Source organism: Triticum aestivum, chromosome 5A (genome assembly GCF_018294505.1).
Source record: "Triticum aestivum cultivar Chinese Spring chromosome 5A, IWGSC CS RefSeq v2.1, whole genome shotgun sequence".
Lineage (NCBI taxonomy): Eukaryota > Viridiplantae > Streptophyta > Magnoliopsida > Poales > Poaceae > Triticum > Triticum aestivum.
Window position 1 is genome coordinate 275,801,618 of NC_057806.1, and position 26,560 is coordinate 275,828,177.

The 26,560-nt window shown below is 46.9% G+C and overlaps 2 protein-coding genes and 1 pseudogene across 2 annotated transcripts; 1 reads left to right on the forward strand and 2 right to left on the reverse strand.

Moving 5' to 3' along the window:
* The first annotated feature begins 1 nt into the window (after position 1).
* LOC123102973 (uncharacterized) lies at positions 2-25,530 on the forward strand. The gene is made up of 6 exons (XM_044524449.1): positions 2-421; positions 20,827-20,909; positions 22,109-23,710; positions 23,796-24,008; positions 24,095-24,219; positions 24,460-25,530. The coding sequence occupies exons 1-6, from the start codon at positions 419-421 to the stop codon at positions 25,326-25,328; spliced, it is 2,895 nt and encodes a 964-aa protein (XP_044380384.1). The 5' UTR covers positions 2-418; the 3' UTR covers positions 25,329-25,530.
* Positions 3,955-7,327, reverse strand: LOC123102974 (uncharacterized). Its single transcript, XM_044524450.1, has one exon. It carries the CDS (start codon positions 7,026-7,028, stop codon positions 4,179-4,181), a length of 2,850 nt encoding a protein of 949 aa, XP_044380385.1. The 5' UTR covers positions 7,029-7,327; the 3' UTR covers positions 3,955-4,178.
* LOC123109252 (uncharacterized) lies at positions 16,381-16,525 on the reverse strand (annotated as a pseudogene).
* Positions 25,531-26,560: the final 1,030 nt, after the last annotated feature.

The window sequence follows — 26,560 nt, forward strand, 5'->3', positions numbered from 1 at the left end:
CTTCCGTTAATCATCCTAATCCTACTGCTCCGTCCCAAGAAGGAAGCCATTATTGCTCCGTTCACCTGCTGCTGCCCTCTCTTGTGTCACGCACGCGGCCTCTCCCTCCCCCGCTCCCAGCCTGCAACCTTGGGTTCACCAGCACAAGCACAACCGGAGAGAAGCGGGGTTTCGCCTCCAAAATCTCTCGGCCATTAAAAGAAGTTCTTGAGGTCAATGTGACCCCGTTTCCATCTTTGAAGGTTTCGTGGAGAGGATGGGTTTTGCGCGGGGAATGTGCTGGATGGATTCCCGAGGTCTCTGTTGAATCCAGTTTCTTGGAGATTTGGGAGGTTTGATTTCGTCCGAGCTCAGGACGCCCAAGCCGCTGTGCTTGTGTCCCGGGGAGATTATTTGGAGCGGCGGAAGGTGGTGCGACATGGTACGCGCTCTTATCTCATCTCTTATTCTCATGATTTCAAATAAACTACTACATACGGATGTATATAGACATACTTTAGAGTGTGGATCCACTCATTTTGCTCCTTATGTAGTTTTCTTTTCGAGAGTACGCCAAAGGCGTACCATATTTTTATAGAAGGCAGAAGTTGTAATTACAAGAGCTTGCGAGTGATGCGAACATCAACACAAGTGAACCAAGACACCTACACCCACACATAACCCAAAGCCTACTCTCTCACAAATCGGTCTAACACACCTACACCTAGTCCGGCTTCCTTCCATTCTTTGATCTCAATCATGATGTGGTTGTGTAGCTCATCCACGGTTTTTTGTTGATTTATCCGGTTGAAGACTCTCGCGTTTCTCTGCTTCCATAGAGACCAAGTTACTGCGATTACGAACGTGTCGAATCCTCTTCTTGCAGCCCGCGTGAAGTTTCTTCTAGCTTGTAGCCACCAATCCATCAGGCTATCCTGCCCAAGCGGGTGAGCCACCTCCAAGTTCAACCTGACGATGCACTTGTGCCACACCTGTCTACCGTAAGAGCATTGTAAGTGTATGTGTTCTGCATTGTCCTCCTCTTGCAGGCACGTGAAACAGGCCGAGGGGTGGTCTTGTAGTCCATGTCGCGCTCGCCGATCGGAGGTCCAGATCCGATGCTGGATAGTGAGCCAGACATGGATTTTACATTTCAACGGCGCCCAGCTCCTCCAGATGCACGAGGCGTAAGGAACTCTCTCCCTCCCTTGGCAGAGCATGTTGTAAACTGATCGGGCCGAGTATTGTCCCGAAGCATCCGCCGGCCACGCAAATGTATCAAGGGAGCTATCATCTCGATGTGTCGTAGCGATGGCGTGGCATAGGTTTAGGAATTGGATATGTCCTGTGAAGCTGAGTTCTCCCGCCACATCCTGGACCCAACTGTTATCCTCCAAGGCTTGCTGAACCGTGCGCCGGTTTCGTGTCCGAGTGTCCACCATATCATGGATCTGTGGTGCAATATCTACGATGGCCAAGCCATGCAGCCATCTATCTCTCCAAAATAGAGTTTTGGCTCCGTTTCCCACCGTTATGCTAACCAGACTGTCAAATACTTGTCGTGCTTCTCTATCAACAACCATATGTAGCTTCTGCCACGGCCTGTCAGGGTCTGTTCTCCGTAGCCATTCCCACCTAACTCGGAGTGCCAATGCTTGCAACTCCAGGTTCTTGACGCCGAGCCCTCCAAAGCACACAGGTGTGCAGATTGTATCCCAAGCGACAAGGCAGTTTCCTCCATTAACCTTCTCCTCTGCTGTCCAAAAGAATGCTCGCATCCATTTATCCAGCTCTTCAAAAACCCACTTCGGAGCATCCATGACCATGAGATGATGCACCGGCCTAGCAGCCATGACCGATTTCACCAGTACGAGCCGGCCCGGCCTTTGAATTAGCCCCCTCTGCCAAGCCGGAACAAGCTTCTTGGCCTTGTCCAAGATCGGCTGCCATTCCCCACGTGTTAATTGCCGGATAGCAAGCTGTAGCCCGAGGTACTTACATGGGAATTCAGCAATGTTGCATTGCAGCAACGCCTCAACACGGGACTGGTCCTGCTCAGAGCCACGGATAAGGATGGCCGACGACTTGCTGTAATTCACGGACAGTCCCGAGGCTCTTCCAAACGCCTGAAGTGCACTCCTGACAAAGTTCAGGTCCCCTTCGGTTGGTCTAATGAAGAGAGCAACATCATCCGCATATATGGAGACTCTTTGCATTGGTGTTATTCCCCTAAATGAGCTTAGAACTCCCTCTTCTGCACCCTTCCTGAAGATATGTGTAAGAACGTCCATGGCAATCACAAACAGCAGGGGTGAGACCGGGTCTCCCTGCCTGAGGCCGCAAGCATGAATCACACTTTTACCAGGTACACCATTGACCACCACCTTCGTAGATGCCGTTCTAAGGAGGATCGAGATCCACCCAATCCACTTGGCGCCGAACCCTTTTTGTCTCAGGACCTCAAAGAGGAAAGGCCAAGATAAGGAGTCGAACGCTCTCGAGATGTCGAGCTTGAGGAACACCCCTGGTTCTTTTCTTTCCTGGATCTTTCTCGCCACTTGCCTCACTAGCAAAAAATTGTCGTGCAAGTTCCGCCCTTGTATGAAGGCCGACTGGTTTGCTGCCACCACCTCCTTCATCCTCTTTCTAGCCCGTAGAGCGAGCATCTTAGCAAACAACTTCGCCGCACTATGCGTCAGGCTAATGGGGCGGAAGTCCCCAACTTCCTCCGCGTCCGGTTTCTTCGGAATGAGTACGATGTGTGCCCTGTTCAACTTACCAAATCCACGGCCGTCACCAACATACAGCTTCATCAAAACTGCCATAACATCCCGCTTGATGATGTGCCAGGCCCGCTGATAGAAAGCGCCAATAAAACCGTCCGGTCCCGGTGCTCGATCCGATGGCAATTCTCTGATGGTATTCCACACCTCCTCTTCCGTGAAAATGTCTTCTAGTTCTTGCAGATCGCATCCCTCAATATTCAGGAAGTCTAGGTCTATGCTATCGTCTCTAGCGCTATACGCTCCCAGCAGATCCTCATAAGCTTCCGTAAAGATCTGCCCCTTGCGCTCCTGCTCTGTGGCAATCTCCTCTCCTTGCTTAACCTTGAGGATAAATTTTTTTGCACGTCGCCCATTGGCCACAATCTGAAAAAGTTTTGTATTGGCATCTCCCTCTTTCAACCATCTAATCCTTGATCTCTAACGCACGATCGTTCTTTCCAGAGACGCCAATCCCAGGACTGCCAACTTAAGCATACGTCTAAGCCACAGTTCCTCGGGAGATAGAGCTCTGAACTCTTGGACTCTGTCTAGACGAAGTATCACATAGTTGGCCACTGCGATTTGCAATTTGATGTTACCAACTTTTCGCTGTCCCCAGGCTTGCAAAAACACGGCCGTGTTCCTGAGAAGTGCATCCAGTCGTTTGAAAGGATCCGTGATTGAGTCATCGCATACCCAAGCCTCCTGGACCGCCTCCAGGAATCCCTCAAGCTTAGTCCAAAAAATCTCAAACCGGAATCTCCTTTTAGGACAGAATTGTGCACTTGTGGACAAGTGCAAAGGCGCATGATCTGACACATTTGTTGATAGAGCTTGTAGCAAGCTATCAGAGAAATGCAGGTAAAGCTCTTTCAGTTCATGCTCGTCCACAAAATCCCGGAACTTCCTCATCATCGTCCTATTGAGGTTAGTGTTATTCTTATCCGAAGCACGTAGGATCATGTTGAAGTCACCAAGAACCATCCACGGTCCCTGGCAAGTAGCTCTCCTGCTCCTAAGCTCCTCCAGGAAATTTATTTTTAGCTCATTCCCTTGGGGGCCATACACCACCGTGATCCACCAAACCGCCCCATCTTTATTGTGCACCAGGCCCGTGAGCGAGTTGCCGTCAAGTGTTATGTTATCAACGTCCATGACCGTTTTATCCCACGCCAATAGGATACCACCACGAGTTTCATGCGCTGGGAGATAAGCAAAGCCGTCAAGGGACGGTCCAATACATTGCATAGTTATGAAGGGATCAATTACATCTAGTTTCGTTTCTTGCAAACACACTAGGTTAACTTGCACCGAAGTCACAAACTCCCGGACTGCCTTCTTTTTGGCAGGGCAATTAAGGCCCCTCACATTCCAGCATAAAATATGCGGGTTCAAATCCATAACAGGATCAAACATCCAGCACCAGCTGCACGTTTAGTGCGCGACGACCGACAGTCCCGCCTCGCTGTGCAGCTCACTCCCAGTCGGCAACTCCTTCCCAAATAACGCGGCGATCACCCTGACATGCTGAGTACGCAGAGGGGAGTCAAAGAGCTGCTGCAACTCATCCACTATTGCCTCGTCTACCTCCAGATCTTGGGGCATCAGCCCGAGCGCATGCATAAGGGCGTTCTCAGCTGGAGTAGCCTTTCCTTGCTTGCTCTGTGGCGCTCGCTTCGTTGCGCGCGTGGTGCGTCGCGGTGTAAATGGCTCCGCCTCTGGCCGAAGGCCCGACGCTTGCACTTCCTTGAGAAGTGGTGGTGCTAGCTTCTTGACCAGGCTAGAGCAAAACCATTTTAGCTTGTCAAAAGCAACCACCTCCTGTGGCCTCATTCCCACCACATCTAGCCCTTGCACAGTTTGCATGCCGCCTCCCACCACGTCGGGGGTCTCCAATGATCCTTGCACTGTTTGCATGTCGCCTTCCACGTCCGGTGCCCCCAAAGATCCTTGCATTGTTTGCATGTCGCCTCCCACGTCCGGAACCTCCAATGATCCTTGCACAATTTGCCTGTCGCCTCCCACGTCCGGGGTCTCCAATGATCCTAGCACTTGTGTCGCACGAGCATGAGTGGGGTTCATCTGCATGCACGAGTACGCGGTCGCCCCCAGCGTTGGAGGCAAATAGCCTGTCTCTTCCTCCGGTGCAGGTGCCACCATCGAAATCTCAGCTGCCTCCATGCAGGGCTCCACCGCATGATTCCCATCAGGTGGTCCACCCACAATCAGCAGGGTGCACGCATCCAATGCACCCTCCTCGGGCTCCGGGCCTGTCGCCGCCTGGGGTTCCATCTCCTGTTCACCATTAGACCCACCAGTGCCGGCAGAAGCGCTCTTCTCCACTCCAACCACTCCTCCTGCCTCGGGATCTGGTGCTATCCGCTGCGCAGCCGATCCCACCACCTGAGGTCCAGCTAGCACAGACGATGGGACCAACGCACTTGATACATTATTGGCCAATCCATCCCGCGCGGGTACCACTGTCGTGTCAGCACGAGATGCGATTGGTGATCCAGTCATGCCAGGCCGCACTTCTCGAACCCTCTCTGGGCCCGCAGCTTGCTGCGACGCACTTGCCACGATCGTGGAGGCCATGAGGGCCCGCTTCACAACTGTCACCTGACCCGACTGAGCCGCGCCTTGGCCATTCAAATTGGTTTGAACCAAACCTTTATCAGCTGCACAGTGGTCGTGCTGGCCGTTGAGCCGGTCAAAAGCCGATTGCCTAGTGGTTAGCCTCTCGCACACCTGCCTGCCTGGCCCACTCCTGCTGACGACCGAAACCGGGTCCATCGGCGGAAGACGCCAATCCGACGCCACACGGCTCCGCACCGATCCTCCATGCCCAACGCCGGCGGCGCCGCTGCCCTGGCCACCTCCCCGCGAATCCCGGACCCCAAACGTCCACACAAGCTTGCGCGGCCTTGATTCACCGCCGAAGTCCTCATCTGAGTCTGGAATACCGCTCTGACCACTGTCCGACGAACCACCGAGGAAAAGCGGCTCTCCTGCGTCCCTGAAGTCCGCCACCGCATCGACATGGATTAGAACCTTGTACTGCAACAATGGCGGCGGAGCCTCAGTACCAGGCTCCGGAACTGCTAGCCAACGCATCGTAGGGATCTCATCCGGGTCGGCCGTCCACGCAGAAAGCTTGAAGGAAGACAAATCCGCCCGCGAGGTAGACTCCGGCGCCACAACATCCACCTTACACGAGGATCCCAGCAGCTCCTCTGCTGTTGCCCGATCCCAGGCATGGGGCGGGATGCCTTCGAGCACTAACCAAACTTTGAAACCCATCACCGAGTGGACCGCTTGCGATTGCCGATTCCATGGCCTGAATAACAGCCGGTCCCCTTGAAACTCTACCGACGGGCATGCCGCCACTCTGTTCCTTATCTCTGCAGAAGCAAACACCACTAAGAAATCTTCCGGCCGATATGGATGAACTGAGGCTTGGTCCGCCGAGATATCCAGCTTTCCTTCCAAGATTTCATGCACCCGCTGCGGCGACAACCGGCGCCGAGCACCGCCCACATAGGCCACCATGGCAAATCGTAGCCGACGCTCCAGATCCTCCATGGACTGCGAGCGCCGGACCACGCAAAGGCCGGCCGCCCCGTCCTCCGTGTCAAAGGTGACCTGGAGCCGAGGAGGGGCGAGCTGTGGCCACGCCCGGCCGGCGTCCGCCTGCCGCAGAGTTAGTGGTGGGGGCGGTGGCGGCGGCAGGATCGGCGCCCGCGGGGGCGGGAGGTCGGGGCTAACACGCGGGGAGGACCTGCGGGCCACCTTGGCGATGGCCTCCCACCGGAGCTCGTCAGCCGAAGAAGGACTCCTAGGCCTCTTGCAGTCCCGGGAGCCATGGCCCTGCAGCCCGCATCTGATGCACACCTCCAGGTTGGTGCAGTCGCGCCTGAAGTGGCCCTTCTCGAGGCACCGGAAGCACTTGTCTTTCATCTCCGGGATTACCTCCTGGCGCGGCGGCGAGGTCCGGCCACCACGAAGCACATCCTGATGCGGCGGCGAGGCCCTGCCATCGCGAGCTCCAGAAGCACCAGCCTGGGCATCCAGACCGTGCCGCATCCGCCACATCTCCTTCTTGGTCGGTGGCGGCCGCACCCATCCCGCCCCCGCCGCCGCAGCCGGACGCAGCTCCGAGTCCACCGCTTGGAGGTCGCGGGCCTCCGAATCTCCCGACCCCTCCGACAACCCGAGACCAGAAACGACGGGGCGCTCGTCCTCCAGCCTGACCGACGAAGAAACAGATCTGGGACTAGAACCCATGGCCACTGCCGCACGCTGCGAGGGGGAGGAGGTGGTGGTGGCCGCAACGGCCGGAGTGGCGCGAGGCGGGAGCGCGGAAGCGCGGTGGACGCCGGCGCCGGAGTAGCGCACGGCGGGGGTCGACGGAGCGCTTCAAGCGAGCGGTTTCACCGCCGTCGACTGATTCCTGAGTCCTCAAGCATCATGTTGCTGGTGGCAGCCCTCAGTATGTAGTCACTTGTTGAAATCTAGAAAGACAAATATTTAAAAATGTGTAGGGAGTAGTAGTTTTTTCTTCTTCTTTTGTTTCACACCAGAGCCAGAGCCGATTCGTTGGTAATCTAAAACAGAGATGTTTTTTTCTGATCGATTGTGCATAGAGATGTTGGCTTATTGTCGACTTGGGTATTGTTGTGGTGGACGCAAATCCTATTCGGCCCAGTGAAAGGCCAATCTGTTTAAGGGCCTTTTTGGATTGCAGGAAATTGAAAACTTAAGAATGAGAAAAGCACAAAATTTGATGTCTTGTACAATGCTAGGTGTTTAGGGAGGCCCTTAAACAATGTTGGGTGCTTATGCACCAGTACTTAGGACTTGTACAATGCTAGGTGCTTAGAAAACAAACAGGGTTTCTCTTAAACACCGGTACCTATTTCTACACGAGAGATACCTAATTAAGCGTCTACCCTCTATAAATAAGCACGGTGCTTAAAGAAACTAATGTTTATTTCTCTAAGCACCTCCCCTAAGCGCCTTGCATTGTACAAGGCTTATTAGGCCTTGTACAATGGTAGGTGCTTAAGGAGGTGCTTAGAAGAATAAACCGGCTTTTTTGAAGCACCAGTGCCTATTTGTACAGGGTAGACGCTTAAGTAAAGCCTGATTTATTTCTCTAAGCACCTTCCCTAAGCATCCTGCACTGTACAGGGCCTTAGGAGAGACAATCCTTGCGTCTCAAATAAAAATTTGACTTGCAATGCACATAGGTGCTTACGTTAAGTAGACATGTTAGAACTGTATGGGAAAAGGGATGGTTACTTTGGCAAGCACCAGGACAGGACCGAAGCAAACTCAAGCACTCGTTTCATTCTCCAAGCACCGGCTTATCTTGATGTGCACAAAAAAAAACTGGATATTTTTATTGGGGCAGCTGTCCAGGCACCTGCACTGTACAGGACCTTACTATGAATTCCTATAGGATTTCGAAATACTGAAACAAGGCATTCATTTGTTGCTGTCTCTTTGTGGGTTGGGCCTCTCCACCTCTTCAAGGCCATGTAGATACCAACAAGTATCAGGATGTTGATGATTTTTCCCCTTATTTTTCTGATTGCCAGTATGTAGCATGATATCCGACCAACTGACCAGTCACACTCAGATCGGATATCGTATGGTAACTAGTATGTGTTTTCACATTCGAATAGATAGTTTTATGGATGTTTTTCAAGAGGTCTCATTGGAATTTGATAAATTGAGTTTATCCCAATATGGTTACGAAGAATACACATAGTTTGTTCCTTTTCCTGTTATGCTTGGCATTTTCTCAATCCAAACCTAGAATATAGGCAAACAATATATCTGTTACAACTGGAGAAGGTTATAAATTTTTTTGCGAGATACTTGTTTTGCCGAGATACTTCTACGCTCACCAATGCACTACACGGTGGTTCTATGCTCACCAATGCACTAGGTGGTGGCCATACTGAGCACCTTTGGTCCCAGGTGAATGCTATAGAACGAAGGCTCAAGACGAGCTCGACTTTGAATTAACAAAGCTCTCAACCGGCCAGGAATTATGACGACCATCATCTTACAAGGAAAAGAAAACGACAAATACAAAGCGCTACCAAAAAGCTTACAAGCACAAGGAACAAGAAACAACCAACGAAATGAAAAATGAAAGACCTGCTTGATGTCGGCCATGCCGCTTGAGAACCTCTGTCCCCGATGGAAGGCAATCACGCAGAAGCTGCCACATGAAGATCTTGATCTACACCGAGGGGCGCTTTCCACAAAGATGTGGTCCACGCAAGAGTCAGCACATGACATAGGGCGCTATATGTTGAGCCAACAGAGAAGAACCCCAAAGGGGTCAAACGCCAACATATGGCGTCTGGATGGTCTGTAAGCATCGGTGGGAGGGCCGCCGAAAGGCAGGCCAAGCAACAGTTTCCTCAGGGCCAAATGTTCGGCGTAACGAGACATTCCAGTTCCCATTTTTAGTGTCTGAGGAAACCAACATCATCGGGTCCACGCAGAAGAGGGTGTCATCTCCATTTCCTATAGAAACGAAAAGCCAGTTGAATCTCATGCTTGATCGACTGAATATACTTCCAGAATTGAGACCCTTTCCTATGTTCACACGTAAGAAGAGGGCCGCACTATAGATACTTCGTTTTATTAAGCTGCAACCACAAGCCCCCTCCCCCCAACCCCCATGATCCGCCACACCCATCTCTAAGGCCACACATGACCTGAAAGCAGAGGAGAAGGAACTTGAAGTTGATGGTATCAACTATCGGTTAGTCGCCTCGGATCGGGCGTGGTGGGCGGGAAAATCGCCCTCGTATCGCGCGCTGACAGCGGATCCAAGCGAATCTGTTCCGGGATCATGGCCCTGATCTTCTGCATCTCCGTCACTCCGTGTGGCATGTGTTCATCCCCCGTTTCTGAATTTGCTGCAGTGTTTTCTCCGTGATTTTCAGTACTGCTATTCTGCGTGACCTGCACATTAGACGTGAGACTCCTGGTGGAGGGATCAGTATGTCTGGTCAGCGCCTACTAATCCACCCCCAAAATTAACAAGAGATGGAGGCAAAAGTAGAATTTCTTGGCGGAGTCGTGCATCGGCGTTCGAGTGAAGATCTGTGAAGGGAAAAATGGACTCATCAAAGACAACGTCGCGAGAAATATACACTCGGCCAGTAGAAATATCAAGACACTTGTAACCTTTATGTTGAGGACTGAAGCCAAGAAAAACACATTGCTTTGAACGAAATTCGAGTTTGCGAGAGTTATATGGGCGCAGGTGTGGCCAACATGCACAACCAAAAATTCAAAGCGATGAATAATCTGGTTTGATGGAAAAGAGACGCTCTATGGGCGTTTGATAGTTGATGACTTTGCTAGGTAAAATGTTAATGAGGTATGTGCCGGTGACAAAAGCCTCATCCCAAAATTTTAGTGGCATGGATGCTTGCGCAAGAAGAGCTAGTCCCATCTCGACTATATGTCTATGTTTTCGTTCGGCCGACCCATTTTGTTGATGGGTATGCGGACATGATACATGGTGTGTGATGCCAATTTTTTGAAAGAAGGCGTTTAATCTTCTGTACTCGCCTCCCCAATTGGTTTGCATGGTGAGAATTTTTTTACCAAGTCTATGTTCAACAAGACTTTGAAAATTTAAGAAAATGGAGAACACATCAGACCTCTTATTTAAGAGATAAATCCATGTATACTTGCTGAAATCATCGATGAAGCTCACATAATAAGTGTTTCGACCAACGGAGCTTGGTGCAGGACCCCAAACATCGGAGAACACTAATTCCAGAGGTGAACTTGATATGCTAGTAGACTTGGGATAGGGCAATTGATGACTTTTTGCTTGTTGACAAGCATCACAAACCGACTCAATGCTCGACTCTTGAGAGCAAGGAAGCTCATTATTGCTAATAATTTTATGAACTATTTTCAAAGACGGATGCCCTAGGCGATGGTGCCACCTCGTCGATGATGGTTTGATGGCACCGTAGGCTTGCTTTATTGACATTGGAGAGGATGACTTGAGTGGATAAAGACCACCTTCACATCTGCCTTGAAGAAGAGCCTTCCTTGTGACCTGATCCTTGATGACAAAGAAATTTGGATGAATTTCAACAAAAGCATTGTTATCGATACCAAGTTTTTGAGCAGAGGCGAGACTTTTTGTTGCCTTTGGAATATGCAAAACATTTTTGAGATGGAGTTTGTTATTTGGGGTATGAATAGTAGCGCTACCGATGTGACTAATTTCCATACCTGCACCATTTGCGGTGTGAACCTTGTCATGGCAGTGGTACCGGTCTCTGATAGTTAATTTGTCGAGTTCTCCGGTGATGTGGTCTCTGATAGTCAATGTACCAATTAGTATCAACGCCGTAGGAGGTCATCATGGAATTTGCTTGACGTCCATGATCAGGAACGTAGTCTGGATCAAAACGATGCCAACAGTCAAGTGTCGTGTGGTTGCCGAATTTGAAACAGACTTGGCACATCTGCTTAGATGGTCCGCCTTGGTTCCCACGGCCTCCACCTTGACCTTGCCTTGGGTGTAACGCCCTCGATGCGGCTATATCTCCCACGTGTCGAAGCATGACTTAGAGGCATAACCGCATTGAAAGCAATGTCGCAAGTGAGGTAATCTTCACACAACCCATGCAATACATAAGGGAAAGAGATACATAGTTGGCTTACAATCGCCACTTCACACAATTATATGAATAAAGCATTACATCAACCAGATACACACAAGGTCCGACTACGGAACCCAAAATAAAAGAAGACTACCCCAAATGCTACACAGATCCCCGATTGTCCCAAATGGGCTCCACTACTGATCAACTGAACGAAACAACACGACGAACAAGGTCTTCATCGAGCTCCTCCTTGAGCTTGGTTGCGTCACCTGCACGGTTTCAACGGCACCTACAAGCTGGTTTTGGGAGTATCTGTGAGTCACGGGGACTCAGCAATCTCACACCCTCGTGATCAAGACTATTAAGCTTATAGGTAGGGAAAAGGTATGAGGTGGAGCTGCAGCAAGCGACTAGCATATATGGTGGCTAACAACGCAAATGAGAGCGAGAAGAGAAGGCAAAAGCACGGTCGAGAAACCATGATCAAGAAGTGATCCTAGAATAATCTACGTCAAGCATAACTCCAACACCGTGTTCACTTCCCGGACTCCGCCGGAAAGAGACCATCACGGCTACACACGCGGTTGATATATTTTAATTAAGATCAACTTCAGGTTTTTTATAACCGGACATTAACAAATTCCCATCTGCCCATAACCGCGGGCACGGCTTTCGTAAGTTCAAAACCCTGCAGGGGAGTCCCAACTTAGCCCATCACAAGCTCTCACGGTCAACAAAGGATATTCCTTCTCCCAAGACATTCCGATCAGACTCGGCATCCCGGTTACAAGACATCCTCGACAATGGTAAAACAAGTCCAGCAAAGCCACCCGAATGTGCCGACAAATCCCGATAGGAGCTGCACATATCTCGTTCTCAGGGCACACTGGATTGTCCAAGGTTCCGCTAGGCCAGCCCAGAGTTGCCCCTGGTGGCCACCGGCAGCTGACAGGTTGGACCAACACTCAGAGGAGCACTGGCCCAGGGGTTTAAATAAAGATGACCCTTGACTCTGCAGAACCCAAGGGAAAGAAAAGGCTAGGTGGCGAATGGTAAAACCAATGTTGGGCCTTGCTGGAGGAGTTTTATTCAAGGCGAACTGTCAAGGGGTTCCCATTATAACCCAACCGTGTAAGGAACGCAAAATCCGGGACATAACATCGATATGACGGAAACTAGGGCGGCAAGAGTGGAACAAAACACCAGGCATAAGGCCGAGCCTTCCACCCTTTACCAAGTATATAGATGCATTAATTAAATAAGAGATATTGTGATATCCCAACAAAATATCCATGTTCAACAAGGAACAAACTCCAATCTTCACCTGCAACTAACAATGCTATAAGAGGGGCTGAGCAAAGCGATAACATAGCCAAACAACGGTTTGCTAGGACAAGGTGGGTTAGAGGTTTGACATGGCAATATGTGAGGCATGATAAGCAAGTGGTAGGTATCGTTGCATAGGCATAGCAAAAGAGCGAGCATCTAGCAAGCAAAGATAGAAGTGATTTCGAGGGTATGGTCATCTTGCCTGAAATCCCGCAAGGAAGAAGAACGAGTCCATGAAGAAGACAAACGGATGTAATTGAACGGGTCCTCACAAACGCGACGTTATCGGAACCAACCCGAAGAAGAAACACCGGAAAGAAGCACACAACATAGTAAACAACCAACACATGAACATGGTATGATATGCGGGATGCGGTATGCGGTGCATATGCATGATTTGGAAAAAAAGATTGAACCTGGCCTCAACTTGGAAATCCAAGAGTGCCACTGGAAAGAGGAGTTGATTTCGGTCGAAATCGATATAAAGATCACCGGAATCGGATGCACGGTTTGGAAATGGCAAGCAAAACAAATATGGCACCGGTCTGCGATAAACAGCAAGTAGCCATCTAAATGCATCAAGATAAATATGCTACAACACTCAAACATGGCAACAAAATACATGGCAGGGATCCACTCATGATGCTTGACAAAAGATGAGCACTGAGTTATGGCTAATTCACTCATTAACAGGTTCAAACAAGCATGGCAAAAGTGCAAAAGATAACAGGTTTCAGACTTGGTGAAATTAACAGCATGTCAGGAATTTATCATCAGGAAGCAATGTTTAGAGCACGGTAACTACATGCTACATGAACATATCATGGCAAAGCAAGGCATGGCATGAAGCTACTCAAAGCATGTAACAAAAGTCCCTTAGTGACCATGAGCCAAAAGGGATCAGAAAATACAATTGCAAGCATGTGAACATAGCAAAAACATAAACAGATTCAGACTTAGTGAAAAACTGGAGCATGCAAAACAGATAACGAGAAGGCATGTTTACGAGCCCGATGCACTCACTACGAGGCATTGCATGACAAACTAAGCATAAACCCAGCAAATAGACATGGCATTAAACCTGAGAATGGTTATTAAAAAACTGGGTGAAACGGTTCGGTTCTTACTTTGGGTTTGATTGGTTATGGTTTTATTGGGCTGAATCTTTTTTAGTTTGGTTTTGGTTTGGGTATGTGAAGAAACCAATTTGGGTATAGTTGGTTATGGGCTTAAACAGTTTGGTTATTAACGGCTATAAACTATGGGTCCAAACCGGTTTCTGGGCATTGGTTATGTGCAATAAGCAAGGACGCATCGACAATGAGTATCTTTGATCCGCGTACATGCTACGATGCACTATGTAATTCTGTATTATGAGGAAACACCACATGCAAATCGAATGTGTTTGCTTGTGCTTTAGCTAAGCAATTGGTTTCAATACACTTGTCAGTGAGCTTTTCAGTTGTGGGCATTGTCTTTTTGACTCTTGTTGTGTGTTGACCGTATCTCAACGATAACTTTGTTCCCAAACTGTTGTAGATGCACTTATGAATTTTCTATGTCATTTTTTGCTTCTTAACATGTCGATTTGTGCAATCATATATACATTGAAGCAAACCCATAGTTATGTATTAGGTTTAAACCCACGGTTATGTATTGGGTTTAAATTGGTTTGGGTGAAAAAATAAATGGTTTAGTTTTGGTTGGGCTGAAAATAGCATTAAACGGGTATGGTTCAAGTATGGTTTTGAGAGATACATGTACGGGTATGGTTCAAGTATGGTTTAAGTATGAAACCATTCTCAGATTTACATGGCATAGAAGCTAGAGATGGCAAGAACAACAACATAGCATGCATGGATCAACAACAACAAGCTCGGCAAAATCGCTAAACATGTTAACAATCTGCCAGGAACATTTTATAGCAAAAGTAGAGCTCGATTGACTCAAGCTAGGGTGCTCCGTAAATGCAAACAAGGACATGGATGGATAGAGCACCACAATATTAACAAAACATCCTTACTGATCATCCTCAAAAGAGGCATGGATCACTAGGAAACAACATGAACATAGGGCATAAAAACAATATCAGGATAAGGACTTAGTGAAATTCTAAGTCCCTGAAATCAGCATCATTGAGTAAACTACTTTGCATGCTTGTGCTAGTCACCACAAAGATCACAAAAATGCATGGCATACACCCCTGTAAAGATGGCATGGCATTCTACAAAACACATGTAGAGCTCAGGATCATAGCATGCACACATTAATCATGGCAAAAATGACAAAAGTTCATTTGCTGAAACAGATCTGAAATAATCATCATATAGCCATCTTCCAACAGCATCTCGGGCATCAAGATGAGCTCAAATGAAAATGATGCAATGAGATGAAATGATGTACTCGTCGAGACGAACATTTTGATATGCTACACGCACGAATCGGAGTTACGATGATGAAATTATGATGCGTCAAAGTATGCAAATAAACTAGGGTTTCGGGGGGAGAAGTCAACCGAGGTGGACCTGGATCCAGATCGGGCGCGGAAACCGAGGCAACCGGGATCTCGCCGAAGCTTTGCCGGAACAGGGAGGAGACGGTTGGCGTGGCCGGGGGCTCACCGGATCTGGCGCCGGAGAGGTGGCCGGAGTGGAGGCGCGGTCGCCGGGGCACGGTGGAGGAGGCCCGCGGCGGCGGGGCCACGCCGGCGAAGGGCGGCGCCGGCGGGAAGGAGGCGAGGCACGGTGGCGATAGTCGGAGGCGGCGGGGTGCGCCGGCGAGCAGCGGTGGCCGGCGGGAGAGGAGCCGCGGCACGACGCTCTCCTCGGGTGGCGGCGGCGACGTTTGGGCCCCGCGGGCCCGATCCGGGCCGCGCGGGCCGACGGCGGGGCTGGGGAGAGAGAAGATGGCGGCGGTGACGTGGCGGCGCAGGAGTGGACGGGGGAGGCGGCGCGGGGAGGTGGTAGACTAGGGTTTGATCTGCGCGAGAAAAACGGAGGGAGACACTTATATATAGGTAGAGGGAGCTAGGAGAGTCCAAATGAGGTGCGGTTTTCGGCCACGCGATCGTGATCGAACAACCAAGATGATAGAGGGGGTTTAGGTGGGTTTTGGGCCACTTTGGAGGGGTGTTGGGCTGCAACACACACGAGACCTTTTCGGTCCATCGGTTAACCGTTGGAGTATCAAACGAAGTCCAAATGGCACGAAACTTGATAGGCGGTCTACCGGTAGTAAACCAAGGCCGCATGACAAGTCTCGGTCCAATCCGAAAACGTTTAATGCCCGCACACGAAAAGAGGTAGAAAGGGACACCGGGTGACATAGGAGCGCCGGAATGCAAAACGGACAACGGGAAAAATGCTCGGATGCATGAGACGAACATGTATGCAAATGAAATGCACATGATGACATGATATGAAAAGCATGACATGCAAGCAATGACAAGGCAACAACAGCGAATAACTGGAAGACACCTGGCTCATCGGTCTCGGGGCGCTACATTGGGCCACCACGACCTCCATGGTTTGGACCACGACCACCACGTCCTCCTCGGCCACGCTGGCTTGGTCCGCCACGTCTAGAGCGAGCGGCAGAGTTAGCTTGTAGTACGGAGCTGCGGCCTCCTTGAAGGATCTCCATACGGGTGTCAAAACTGAGTAGCTGGGCGTACAGATCATTGAGGGAGACGGGATCTGTTGCTGATCTCCCCAACACCGAGGCCACCAGAGGATTATATTCCATGTCAAGCCCAGCCAACAAATGAGACACCAGATCATCGTCATCCATCAAGCGTTACAGGTTGAGGAGATGGAAAGACCTTCCATAAAACTCCACTGCATATTCTAGAGCCTACCACCGATCCCTCATATGCCTGGGACGGTTCACATGAACGGACACATAATTAAGTCTAACAATGGTGTCATCTGCATATTGGAGGTGGGTCACACCACCTTCAGGAATAATGTGCCCAACCACACCCAGAAGTGCCCAACCACACCAAGAATGTGACATGCCATCCTAGGCTTATCCAGGATGGCTGGAAGGGCATCAACTACAAGGTTGAAGAGGAAGGGGGAGGGATAGGCCCACCTCCCTTTTGATGTTAAGTGTTGTGCTACCGCTCATGATCAACTGCATGTTCCAACAACACCAATGGTCATTGAACCACCTCCACTCTGAGGCTAGGCGGAGGAAGGACCAGTCAAGGCGATCATATGCCTTTTGGAAGTTGAGATTAAGGAATACGCCTTTCTGGCACTCCATATGAACAATTTCATGAAGAGCCAAAATTCCGCCATGTATAGGACGCCCCTTCAGAAAAGCGAACTGGCGTTCCACCACGAGGGCAAACTGCGTCGCACACACATTACATACGATTCGTTGAAGAACATTGATCACCATGATCGCCTGATCGGCCCAAAGTGTCGGATATCTGTCGCCCCAACTATTTTGGGGATTAGGGTAATGACACCAAATTTCAAGCGGGACATGTCCAATGTCCCAATATAAAATTGGTGGAACATTATCATAATCATCAGCCGGAGTTGCGCCCAGAACTTCCTGAAGAAGGAGATCGGGAGGCCATCTGGCCCGGGGGTCGAATTAGCCTTCATCTCAGCAATTGTTCGACCAACCTCCTCTGGCGAGTTTGGCAGAGTAAGTTCTGCATTCTCATTCGCTAAGGTCCTGGCCTCCACCGGCTAGCAGTCAGCAGCCAAAGAAACCCTGGATCGTGGCTTTGCCATGAGGAGCTCCTTATAGAAGGAGTAAATGTGAGTAGCAATCGCTCCTGCTTCCTCCAATAGGACATCTCCATCCCATAAACATGGAATGGAGCACCTCCGCCGCCGCCCATTTGCAATGGCATGGAAATATGGAGCTATTTTATTTGGTATAAAACTTTGTTTTAGAGTCTCGGGGATTTACGGTTGCAGATCTGTTGATTATTGTTATATATGGTTTACGGTATGTCTGTTTTGTATGATATATGACAACATACTTGTATTCTAGTGATTTTGATCAACTTCATGTATTTGTAATCAGCAGTTGAGCACCATCCATGCTCAAATCCAAATCAACTACTTTTGTAGCCTCAGTAGCTAGTAGCTACTCTATGCTACATGCATCAAATTTGTCCTGTAAACATTGGTTGCATTTTCTGTACACTCTTAATTGTTGCTCTATCCGTTCACATTCACTTGTCATATGGATCTGATAGCCGGTAGGGCTAGCCAGCTCTTCAAGATACTCTTGACTGTTAGTCCCTCATTTCATGTTTACTTTACACTTTTGACCATGTGATTTGGTCACAAATACATGTCACCTCACCTTTCACAAAGTCACATTTCACAAGTTACACTTATCCACCCCCACCCACTCCACAATACATTTTGTAGGCCCATGCTACCTTGCACGGATACTTCAGAAAGTGCGCGTATCCAGCCGGATACTGCCCCGATACTCGGATACTGCCCCGATACTTCCCGATACGTATCCCGTAAGTATCCCTCGACATTTTGATTTTAAGAAAAGAAAATAATGTTTGATACTCCTAGGATACTTCTGTGATACGTTTTGGATACCTGAAACCCCTCGTTCGACGTGAAATCTCCTTAATAATGAAGGCGCACCTTTGAAGATTCCTAACATGGGCGTGAGTTCATGTGAAAACATGTCTGTCAATGTTTTTTATTCAATTGAAAGGTGAGGAAGAGAAGGTCGATGCATTGATTGGAATAGCAAACCTAGTCAAATCTCACTGCCAATTAATGGAAGTGGACTAAGTGCAAGAAAAGAAAGAGGTAATCTTATTGAGGCATGCTTTGACCTAGAAGCTCCTTAATTTTTTTCTTCATATTTGTAATAATTAATATATGTAACATCTATTCATAAACGTATCCCCGTATCTATGTTTTTAGAAAATTGACGTATCGGGCGTATCCCCGTATCGCGTATCCGATACGTATCCAAGTATCCGTGCAACGTAGGGCCCATGGCATATGTTTTACTACCTCCGTTCTGGTTTATTAGGCTTGCGTGTATTCCTAGATTAACAATTTGACCAACATAATACAATTTATATATCACAAAAATATATATCATTAGAAATTTCAAGTGGTATAAAATTGGGAGATATTGCTGGTATTATATTGGTTAAATTGTTAATCTAGGGATACGCGCAGGCCTATTAAACTGAAAAGGAGGTAGTAGTTATGAAGGCATTTTGGTGATTTTGGTGATTTTGCACGAAACCCCGATGATCGCGTAGTTCTGCCTAAGTCAAATGTGACAACTATTTTTGAAAGGATAAGGTAATTAATTTAGTTTCTACAGATATTTACAAGTAAGGAAACATTGTACATTAAGTTTTTCTTAGACAATGTACGTCTATCATGTGTTGGATCACAATAGCATTAAAAAAAGAAGTGTTGGGACGCAATCTATACTCGTAAGTTTGAATATAAGGTCATTACATATTAGTGCGCACGCCTAATATTTGAAACTACTGAAATGTATCATGTGGCAACCAACTATGTGTAGGATAGCCTACGAGCGAGCCTGCTAATGCCAAAATAGTACTTCTTAATGCGGTACGTAAGCTGGTTATCCTGACTAACAATCATGCCTTGCTTGGATTTAGGGATTAGGAATTCTTATTGGGAAAGAGATTGGATTGGCATTCAAGTAAGAGTAGATCCTATTGGTCCAAAGTAGGCATTCTTGTATCAATTAAAGTAGCTATCTTCATGAAATAAGCGCTAAGATTCTAGTTCAAAGATAGGAGCATTAAGCTCTAAATCCAGTCAGTCCAGCTGGAAGTTTCACTAACTACTTAGGGAACTAGGGACCAGACCAGAGTTATGATTGGTGTATTCCATTCCTACCGTAATTGAGACTTGCCCTCGCTTGCGGGTGATTCCTTATAGCTTGATCCATGTGATGGCTGTTCTCTGCAATGAACCACAACATGTCCATGGACTTCACAGAGAATTGAGTGAATGCACTAAAAACCAAGAAATGACATAGCGAGAACTGAGCAGCTCGAAAAGCTCGGACTTCGTATACAGAAAGTAGAACAAAAAGCAGATGAGTAGAGATTGATCGAGCATAGAAATAAGAGAGTTTTTCTTTGCTTAGCACTGTTCGGTTCGTCTTTCTTTACAAGTCAATCTATGCATAATTCTATTTCTTGCAGCGCTGAATCCGCTTTTGAAATACAGATCAGGGGGCGGTATTCTTATTCCTTGGCTCGCCACTTATGAAACAAAACTAGATATTTCTTATTATTTTCTTAGGAGCTGAGCTCCGCATGCGGTTCGATTAAGATGCGACAAAACCTTATCCATTAGTCTTGGCGATGCCAGGGATGGAGGGAGTCATCAGTCGCACAAGCTTATTGCTAAAGCCAAGACAGGACATAATAGCTTCTAAGTAATGCCATTGTACCCGCTTTCATCATGCCCAACTCAAAAACCATTTATCCCATACTTCTTCTTTTCTTGTTCCTTCGTATGAATAACAGGAATCCCGGTTCGGATGGTTGACCAACATTATGATTGTGTATGAACTAGGGCTTTGGCTCAACACCTGCTGTCTTTCTTGCCCATCCTTTTGTGGTATCGAAGCTGTTCATTGAGATCCATAGGTTCACGTTACAACCCACCATACCAATTCCCTACGTCTGCCTGTGAAGGAACGTGATTTAAAGCACAGATATTTTCCCTTGCAACATATTGAAGTGACTATATTGAGAAATTTATGGCTAAACTCACAAGTGTATTAGATCTGAGAAAATAGTTTGAAGCAGGGCCTCAAGGTATTTAACTACTATACCCATCGATGGCTTTTTGCTGTCTAAATTGCTTAATCTATTCATGTCTACGCCTCCATAATCCTCCCTACTTCCTTTCCCATTTCCTCATGTTTTCTATCCTTTTCCATTCTGTTTGTTGTGCATAGACCTTTCTTCCTTTTCTATTTTCTTCATTCCTTTTGTTTTCTCCGTTCTCCTCACCTTTTCACCATTCTATTTGTTTCTTTATGATAGTACTGTGTATAACTTCCCTAACATTTTTTTTATCACCATGCAGGCTGCTGTATGTGAAATCTGTGGAGATGTTGGTTATGGACATCTTTTGCTATCTTGCGATCACTGCAAGTGTGCCATGCACCAGTATGATTTTTTATCCACTATAATTATTTTCCTCTAAATACAGCATGCAGCAATTTAGCATAGATGCTTCGTTGATAGCTGTTTGTATAAAGACTAAGTAGTCAGCTCAATGTAAGAAAAGTCTGATGATAATTCCAGACCTGTCCTGTGTATTAAAATGCTTTTTCTGTAAGATGTTTAATACATCCTCCATTCATAAATATAAGATGTTTTAATATTTGTGAATCGGATGTATATAGACACATTTTAGTGTGTTTGTTCACTCATTTCAGTCCGTATGTAGTCCATATTGAAAGATCTAAAACATCTTATATTTGTGAACGGAGGGAGTACATGCATAATATTTTTTGTCAGAAAAGGAATACTAAAATGTATACATCCAGGAAGTGATGTAGTGTGCTAATGCTTTGCACTCAAACATGTTGGCAAATAATGGTGTACAATTTGAAGCAACACTAATCATTGGGAGTCTAAAGTGCTAAAACTTATCAATGTAGGAACCAAACTTTTCCATGAAGGGAACTAATAGCACATCACATGCCTTTACCTTTAACAAGGCTAAAATATGTGTTGCACTGTCTATTTTCCGGAGCATATAGTTAATATGTGCTGTCACTTCTTAGTATTAATTTACCTATGATGATATAATTATGTAGCAATCTCTGAATAGTGACTGTGTGGACAGATACTTCCAAGTTCTTTTTGTACGTTTCCTGGATGCATAATGCATGGATGATTGCGGAACTTCTACCTCACATATGAATGTTTCTTAGACCTTGCAAGTTGCAACTCATGTCTGCTTCTGTTGATTTCTGGACAATATATTATCATGGTGCTATGTTTTCAATAGCTGCTGCAACAAATTAGTTAGATTGTTGAAACATTTGCAAAATAGGTGGCTGCATTCATAGCTTGCTCATCTGTTCACCACTTGTCCCGTAAAAGTTTTGGCTGCACTCATGGTGGAAGTATAAATCAATACTCAATCAAATCTATTTTATTTCTTGACGTTATGCTTGTTACAGGACAAACCCAATAAGTTTTAATGTTCTCATGGGAACTTATTATTGATCACATCAGATGTCATACATTGTTTACAGGACAAACCCAATAAGTTCTGTTACTACGCTTCTTATCTTTTGTTGGTTTCCGGAAAAGTGCTACTTGCTCTTTGCTTATTGTGAGTAATCATTTTGTAGATACTGTTTGGCCAAGGTTCTTTTTGATGGATCATTAGTAGAACGCTGGTTCTGTGATGAATGCCTGCCAAAGCGTGGTGAAGTTACTTATGAGGGATTTTTGCAGAAGGCGCCAAAACATGCTCGTTCTGGTTCTGTAGTACGCCGGGCAAGTACCTTAAGTGTGAGGTCAACCAGGGAAGCAGGGCCATGTAGAAACCATAATAGTAAGTCAGAGAAGTCTAAATGTAAATCTCGAAGAAAGAAATGTTCGTCAAGCAAGAATTCTTTGCTAAGGAAGCACAAACAAAAGGGGTCAGATATGCAACCAATGGGTAACAAGACCATTACACGAGATTGCAATGCTCCCAATATTTCTTGTGATAGTGAGAAGGAACTTCATTCCTGTGAAGTCATGACCATTGAAACATCCAAGGCCGGCAAAGCGGAGACTCAGCAGATTGACCATGGACATTGTGTTCATACATTAAACAATGACTGTGTTGCAAATTGCTTGCGAGCAAGGGTAAAACAAATCAATCTCCAAAACCCATTGGATGAATTTGAACCTCCTCTAGGTGATGCAAGACAATTGGACCCCTCAAAGGACAATGACTGCCTGTCGCCAGGGAACGTTGAAATTGAAAATCTAAAGGGTCATGTTACACCAGTCGTAGCACGGGGAAATCAGCGTGTACCCAATATTTCTTGTGATAGTGGGAAGGCACTTCATTCCTGTGAAGTCATGACCATTGAAACATCCAAGGTAGGCAAAGAGGAGAATCAGCAGATTGACCATGGACATTGTGTTCATACATTAAACAATGATTGTGTTGCAAATTGTTTGCCAGCAAGGGTAAAACAAATCAATCTCCAAAACCCATTGGATGAATTTGAACCTCCTCTAGGTGATGCAAGGCAATTGAACCCCTCAAAGGACAGTGACTGCCTGTCGCCAGGGAATGTTGAAATTGAAAATCCAATGGGTCATGTTACACCAGTCGTAGCACGGGGAAATCAGAGTGTACCATCAACACTACTGGATAGGGTGGATTCAGGTTCCTTCCCAGGAACCAATTTGAAAGAAATCGTTCTTCTGGAGGACAGTGATACATCAGCGGAACATATTTATACCGTGGAGAATTGTGTTAAGGACAATCAAGGGAAGCAAATACAGCTCATTGTACTGGACGATGATGAAGAAGAGGCTGAGGATGTGCAGTCAGAAGATTATAATCATCGGTCGCTTGAGTGTGATGGATCACTGAGCAAGCGTAGAATAGGAATGGAAGATTGTGCCGAACAAGCTGTACAGACTGGTGATTTGAATGGTCAAAATCTCAATGCTGTACACCTAGATATTTTGATTCCAAAATCTTGTGAGATTACTCAGCCTGTGAAGAAACGGAGGAGAAATATAGAGGCGAATGAAGATAACAAAGATGAAGAGGTTTTAATAGGTACCAGTAATCGTAAATGTGCTCTTGATGATGCTTCAAAGTTGACATCAGAAACTTTAGTTGCAACGGATCCTGTTCTCGTGTCCAGAATGGCATTTGATTCAGAGTTTGCCAATCAGCAATGTTCTATGTACTCACAACCCACTGATGAACCTATCTGGAGGTCTGCTTTTCCTCAACAATCATAGTTATATTATTATTGTGTGAAATACTGATGTCTCCCCATTCTTCTGTTTTCATGTCAACAGTGGAATACTTAAGATAAACAACGAAGTATATATCTCGTTGACTGCACACCTGTCGACAACAGCTTGTGTGTTCGTGCGGGAATTGTCAAGGTCGTTGCAACCAGTAGTTAAAGTAATCAAGCTCCCTCAGTTGGAAGCCTGGCCACAGAGTTGGAGGACTTCAAGACCTACTGACGGCGACATTGCATTGTATTTCTTCCCGCCCAGTGCGAGGTGTGTAATGTGTTTGCCTTTATGATTCTCGGCATCTTTTTCTTCAGCTCATTGTGATACTAAAGGTCCCATGTCCTCATCTCTAGCCCAAATGAAGAATCGGATGGTCCAGTGGAGGAAATCATTGATAGTGGTGCTGTCTTACAAGCTGTTATTGGTGTCGCTGAGCTGCTAATCTTCCCCTCCACAATGTTGCCAGCGCAATATCATTGTACGTGTCAAACTGGAGATTAATTTTCTTATTTCTGCATTGTCTTCATATGCTACACATGGCATTCCATTCCACATAGTCAACATGCTTAAATTGAGATTGAACACGGTTATGTGGTTATTATCAATCTGCTTACTTAGAGGTCTATTCTTGAGCCAACAAAATAATGATTGGATAAGCTTTGCTTTGCAACATAGACCATGGCTTTACCAGTCGTTGATCAAAATGTGTTATGTACAGTGTGCCAGGGCAAACGCTACCTGTGGGGGATGTTCAAGCATAGGGAAGATGAGTCCGACAAAGATCATCCAGTTGAAGAACAAGATGGTTCAGCATGTGCCAAAGAAGGGGAGATACAAGAACACATTTTTATGGACCGGCAATATGAAGTACAATGTGAGTCACCAGATCATGAAACTTCCGCTGTGAAGCATGTCGTGCATGTTGAGAATCAATTGCTGGTGGAGCAGAACTGTGGAGGGCAAGAGGCGACCATGAGTGCTACGATGGGCCTTCACTCACCTGGCAACAATTCGTCATCCGCAGAGCCGAACCCACCAAAGGCTAGATCAAACTGTTTCACACAACCAAGAGCTGACAGTAAACCAGATGTGCCTGAAGAAGTGGACCACCAAGATGAGCAAAACTTCACCAAGCCATCAGCTGACTCTGCGGGACCTGCTGCAGCCACTCCCAGTTCAATCGATTCTGCCGAGTGTGGGGCAGCGCCTCCCGTGACCCAATTGTTTGGGTTTTTCACGGCTCGGACACCCAGAGCGCAGAAGCTCATCCAGGAGATGGTCAGCGAAGGTGCGCTGTTATTCTCGGTGGCTGAAGAGATTGCGACCGGCGGATCTGCAGTAGGCAGTAATACTGGAGCACAAGTACATCTGGCACCTGACAGTGCGTCTCCGCCTATGCAGGAGCGCTGCCAGCCCATCGGATTCGTTCCATTGGATGATGATGTGGCTTCTGAAGCCTGCCTGGAACTGTTCCCAGTTCGGCAAGAGCATATTGGATGGACTCCTAGGGTAGAAACTAGCAAGGAGGTAGATCTTGACCTGAGCCTTAGTGCGCGTTCCCGAGCATCGTCTGGGTCAATCCTGTAATATTTGCTGCCGAGGCTCCTTACGAACCTGGCCGAGTACAATTTTGCTGGAATTGCAATGGATTGTCGTCTACCGAGCCGCCAGTCTTTTCTCTGTTATTCCCAGTGCATTCGTTTGCAATGATGCTGGCCATGCTTTTTCTTCTTGTAGTGAGTTACTTTTTTGTATTAATAATAACCTTAATAGCTAAGCTATTAAACTGATGTGTTGTTTCAAAATATTTATTTAACCTTAATAGCTAAACTGATGTGTTGTTGACGATGCCGTCGTCTCCTAGTAATTTGGCGTTCAAATAATGGTCTGGAGAGTGAGTTGGCTTTTTGATAATGATTAATAATTCAATAAGCCCCCCACGGCTAATTAGATGCGTTGTTGATGTATATGACGTAATTATTTCAAGTATTTTAAGGGTGTTTAATTCCTTCAAGTAACATTGCATTCTGGGTGTAACTAGCAGGGCAGGGAAGGCCGCTGAGGAGTAAGTCGCCCAAGAAGAGGGCTGCATATATAGGGGCACAGGGCAACCTACATGGCAGAAGTCCCGACTGATTTATGTGTCAAATTCTGATGTCGCAAAGGTCTTGGACTGGACTGCTACTCCCTCCGATGCATAATAACTGTCGTGGTTTTAGTTCATATACTTAATTTGTGTCCAACAACCATGTCAAGACCGTGTATGGAACCCCAACTTTCATCAATATTTCATCTTTACTCGCAACATCTAGATTGCTCGCAACATCTAGATTGCAAATCATAGTTACTTGTTTTTCGATTGCTTGCAGGAATTAGACTTCATGACCAAGTTGATCGTGCTTCGGCAATGGTCAATAACCTTTCGAAATTGGTTTAGTGACTGGTAAGGAACGGTGTCTTTGCACGTTGTAGTTGAATGGTCAAAGTCTACTCCACTTAAACTGATAGAGACCTCTCACTGAAAGACCGGGATATCATTGTGCCTATTAGTCGGCTATTCTGAGCATGTTACCGGAATTGTCTTGGGTTGTTTGTTGATATGAAGTCGAAATTGTGACGGTGTGATCTGAGTGGCAAGTGGTATGTCCGATGATCTTCCACGACGTCGGGCTTGTATAATTCTCCTTCGTAGCTCGCCGTCTATCGGATCTGCGTTGTTGCCAACACGTGTGGCTAATTCCTTGTCACGGGCCTTCGTGTTGCTTCTCATGGCCTTTCCGATGCTGGTTTCATCCATGGCTATTTTCAATGAAGCCGAA

Coding starts and splice junctions, on each gene's coding strand:
- LOC123102973 (XM_044524449.1), top strand. Junction 24,009..24,094: donor TTCTTCCCGCCCAGTGCGAG/GTGTGTAATGTG, acceptor CCTCATCTCTAG/CCCAAATGAAGAATCGGATG. Junction 24,220..24,459: donor GTTGCCAGCGCAATATCATT/GTACGTGTCAAA, acceptor TGTTATGTACAG/TGTGCCAGGGCAAACGCTAC.
- LOC123102974 (XM_044524450.1), bottom strand. CDS start 7,028: ATGGGTTCTAGTCCCAGATCTGTTTCTTCGTCGGTCAGGCTGGAGGAC.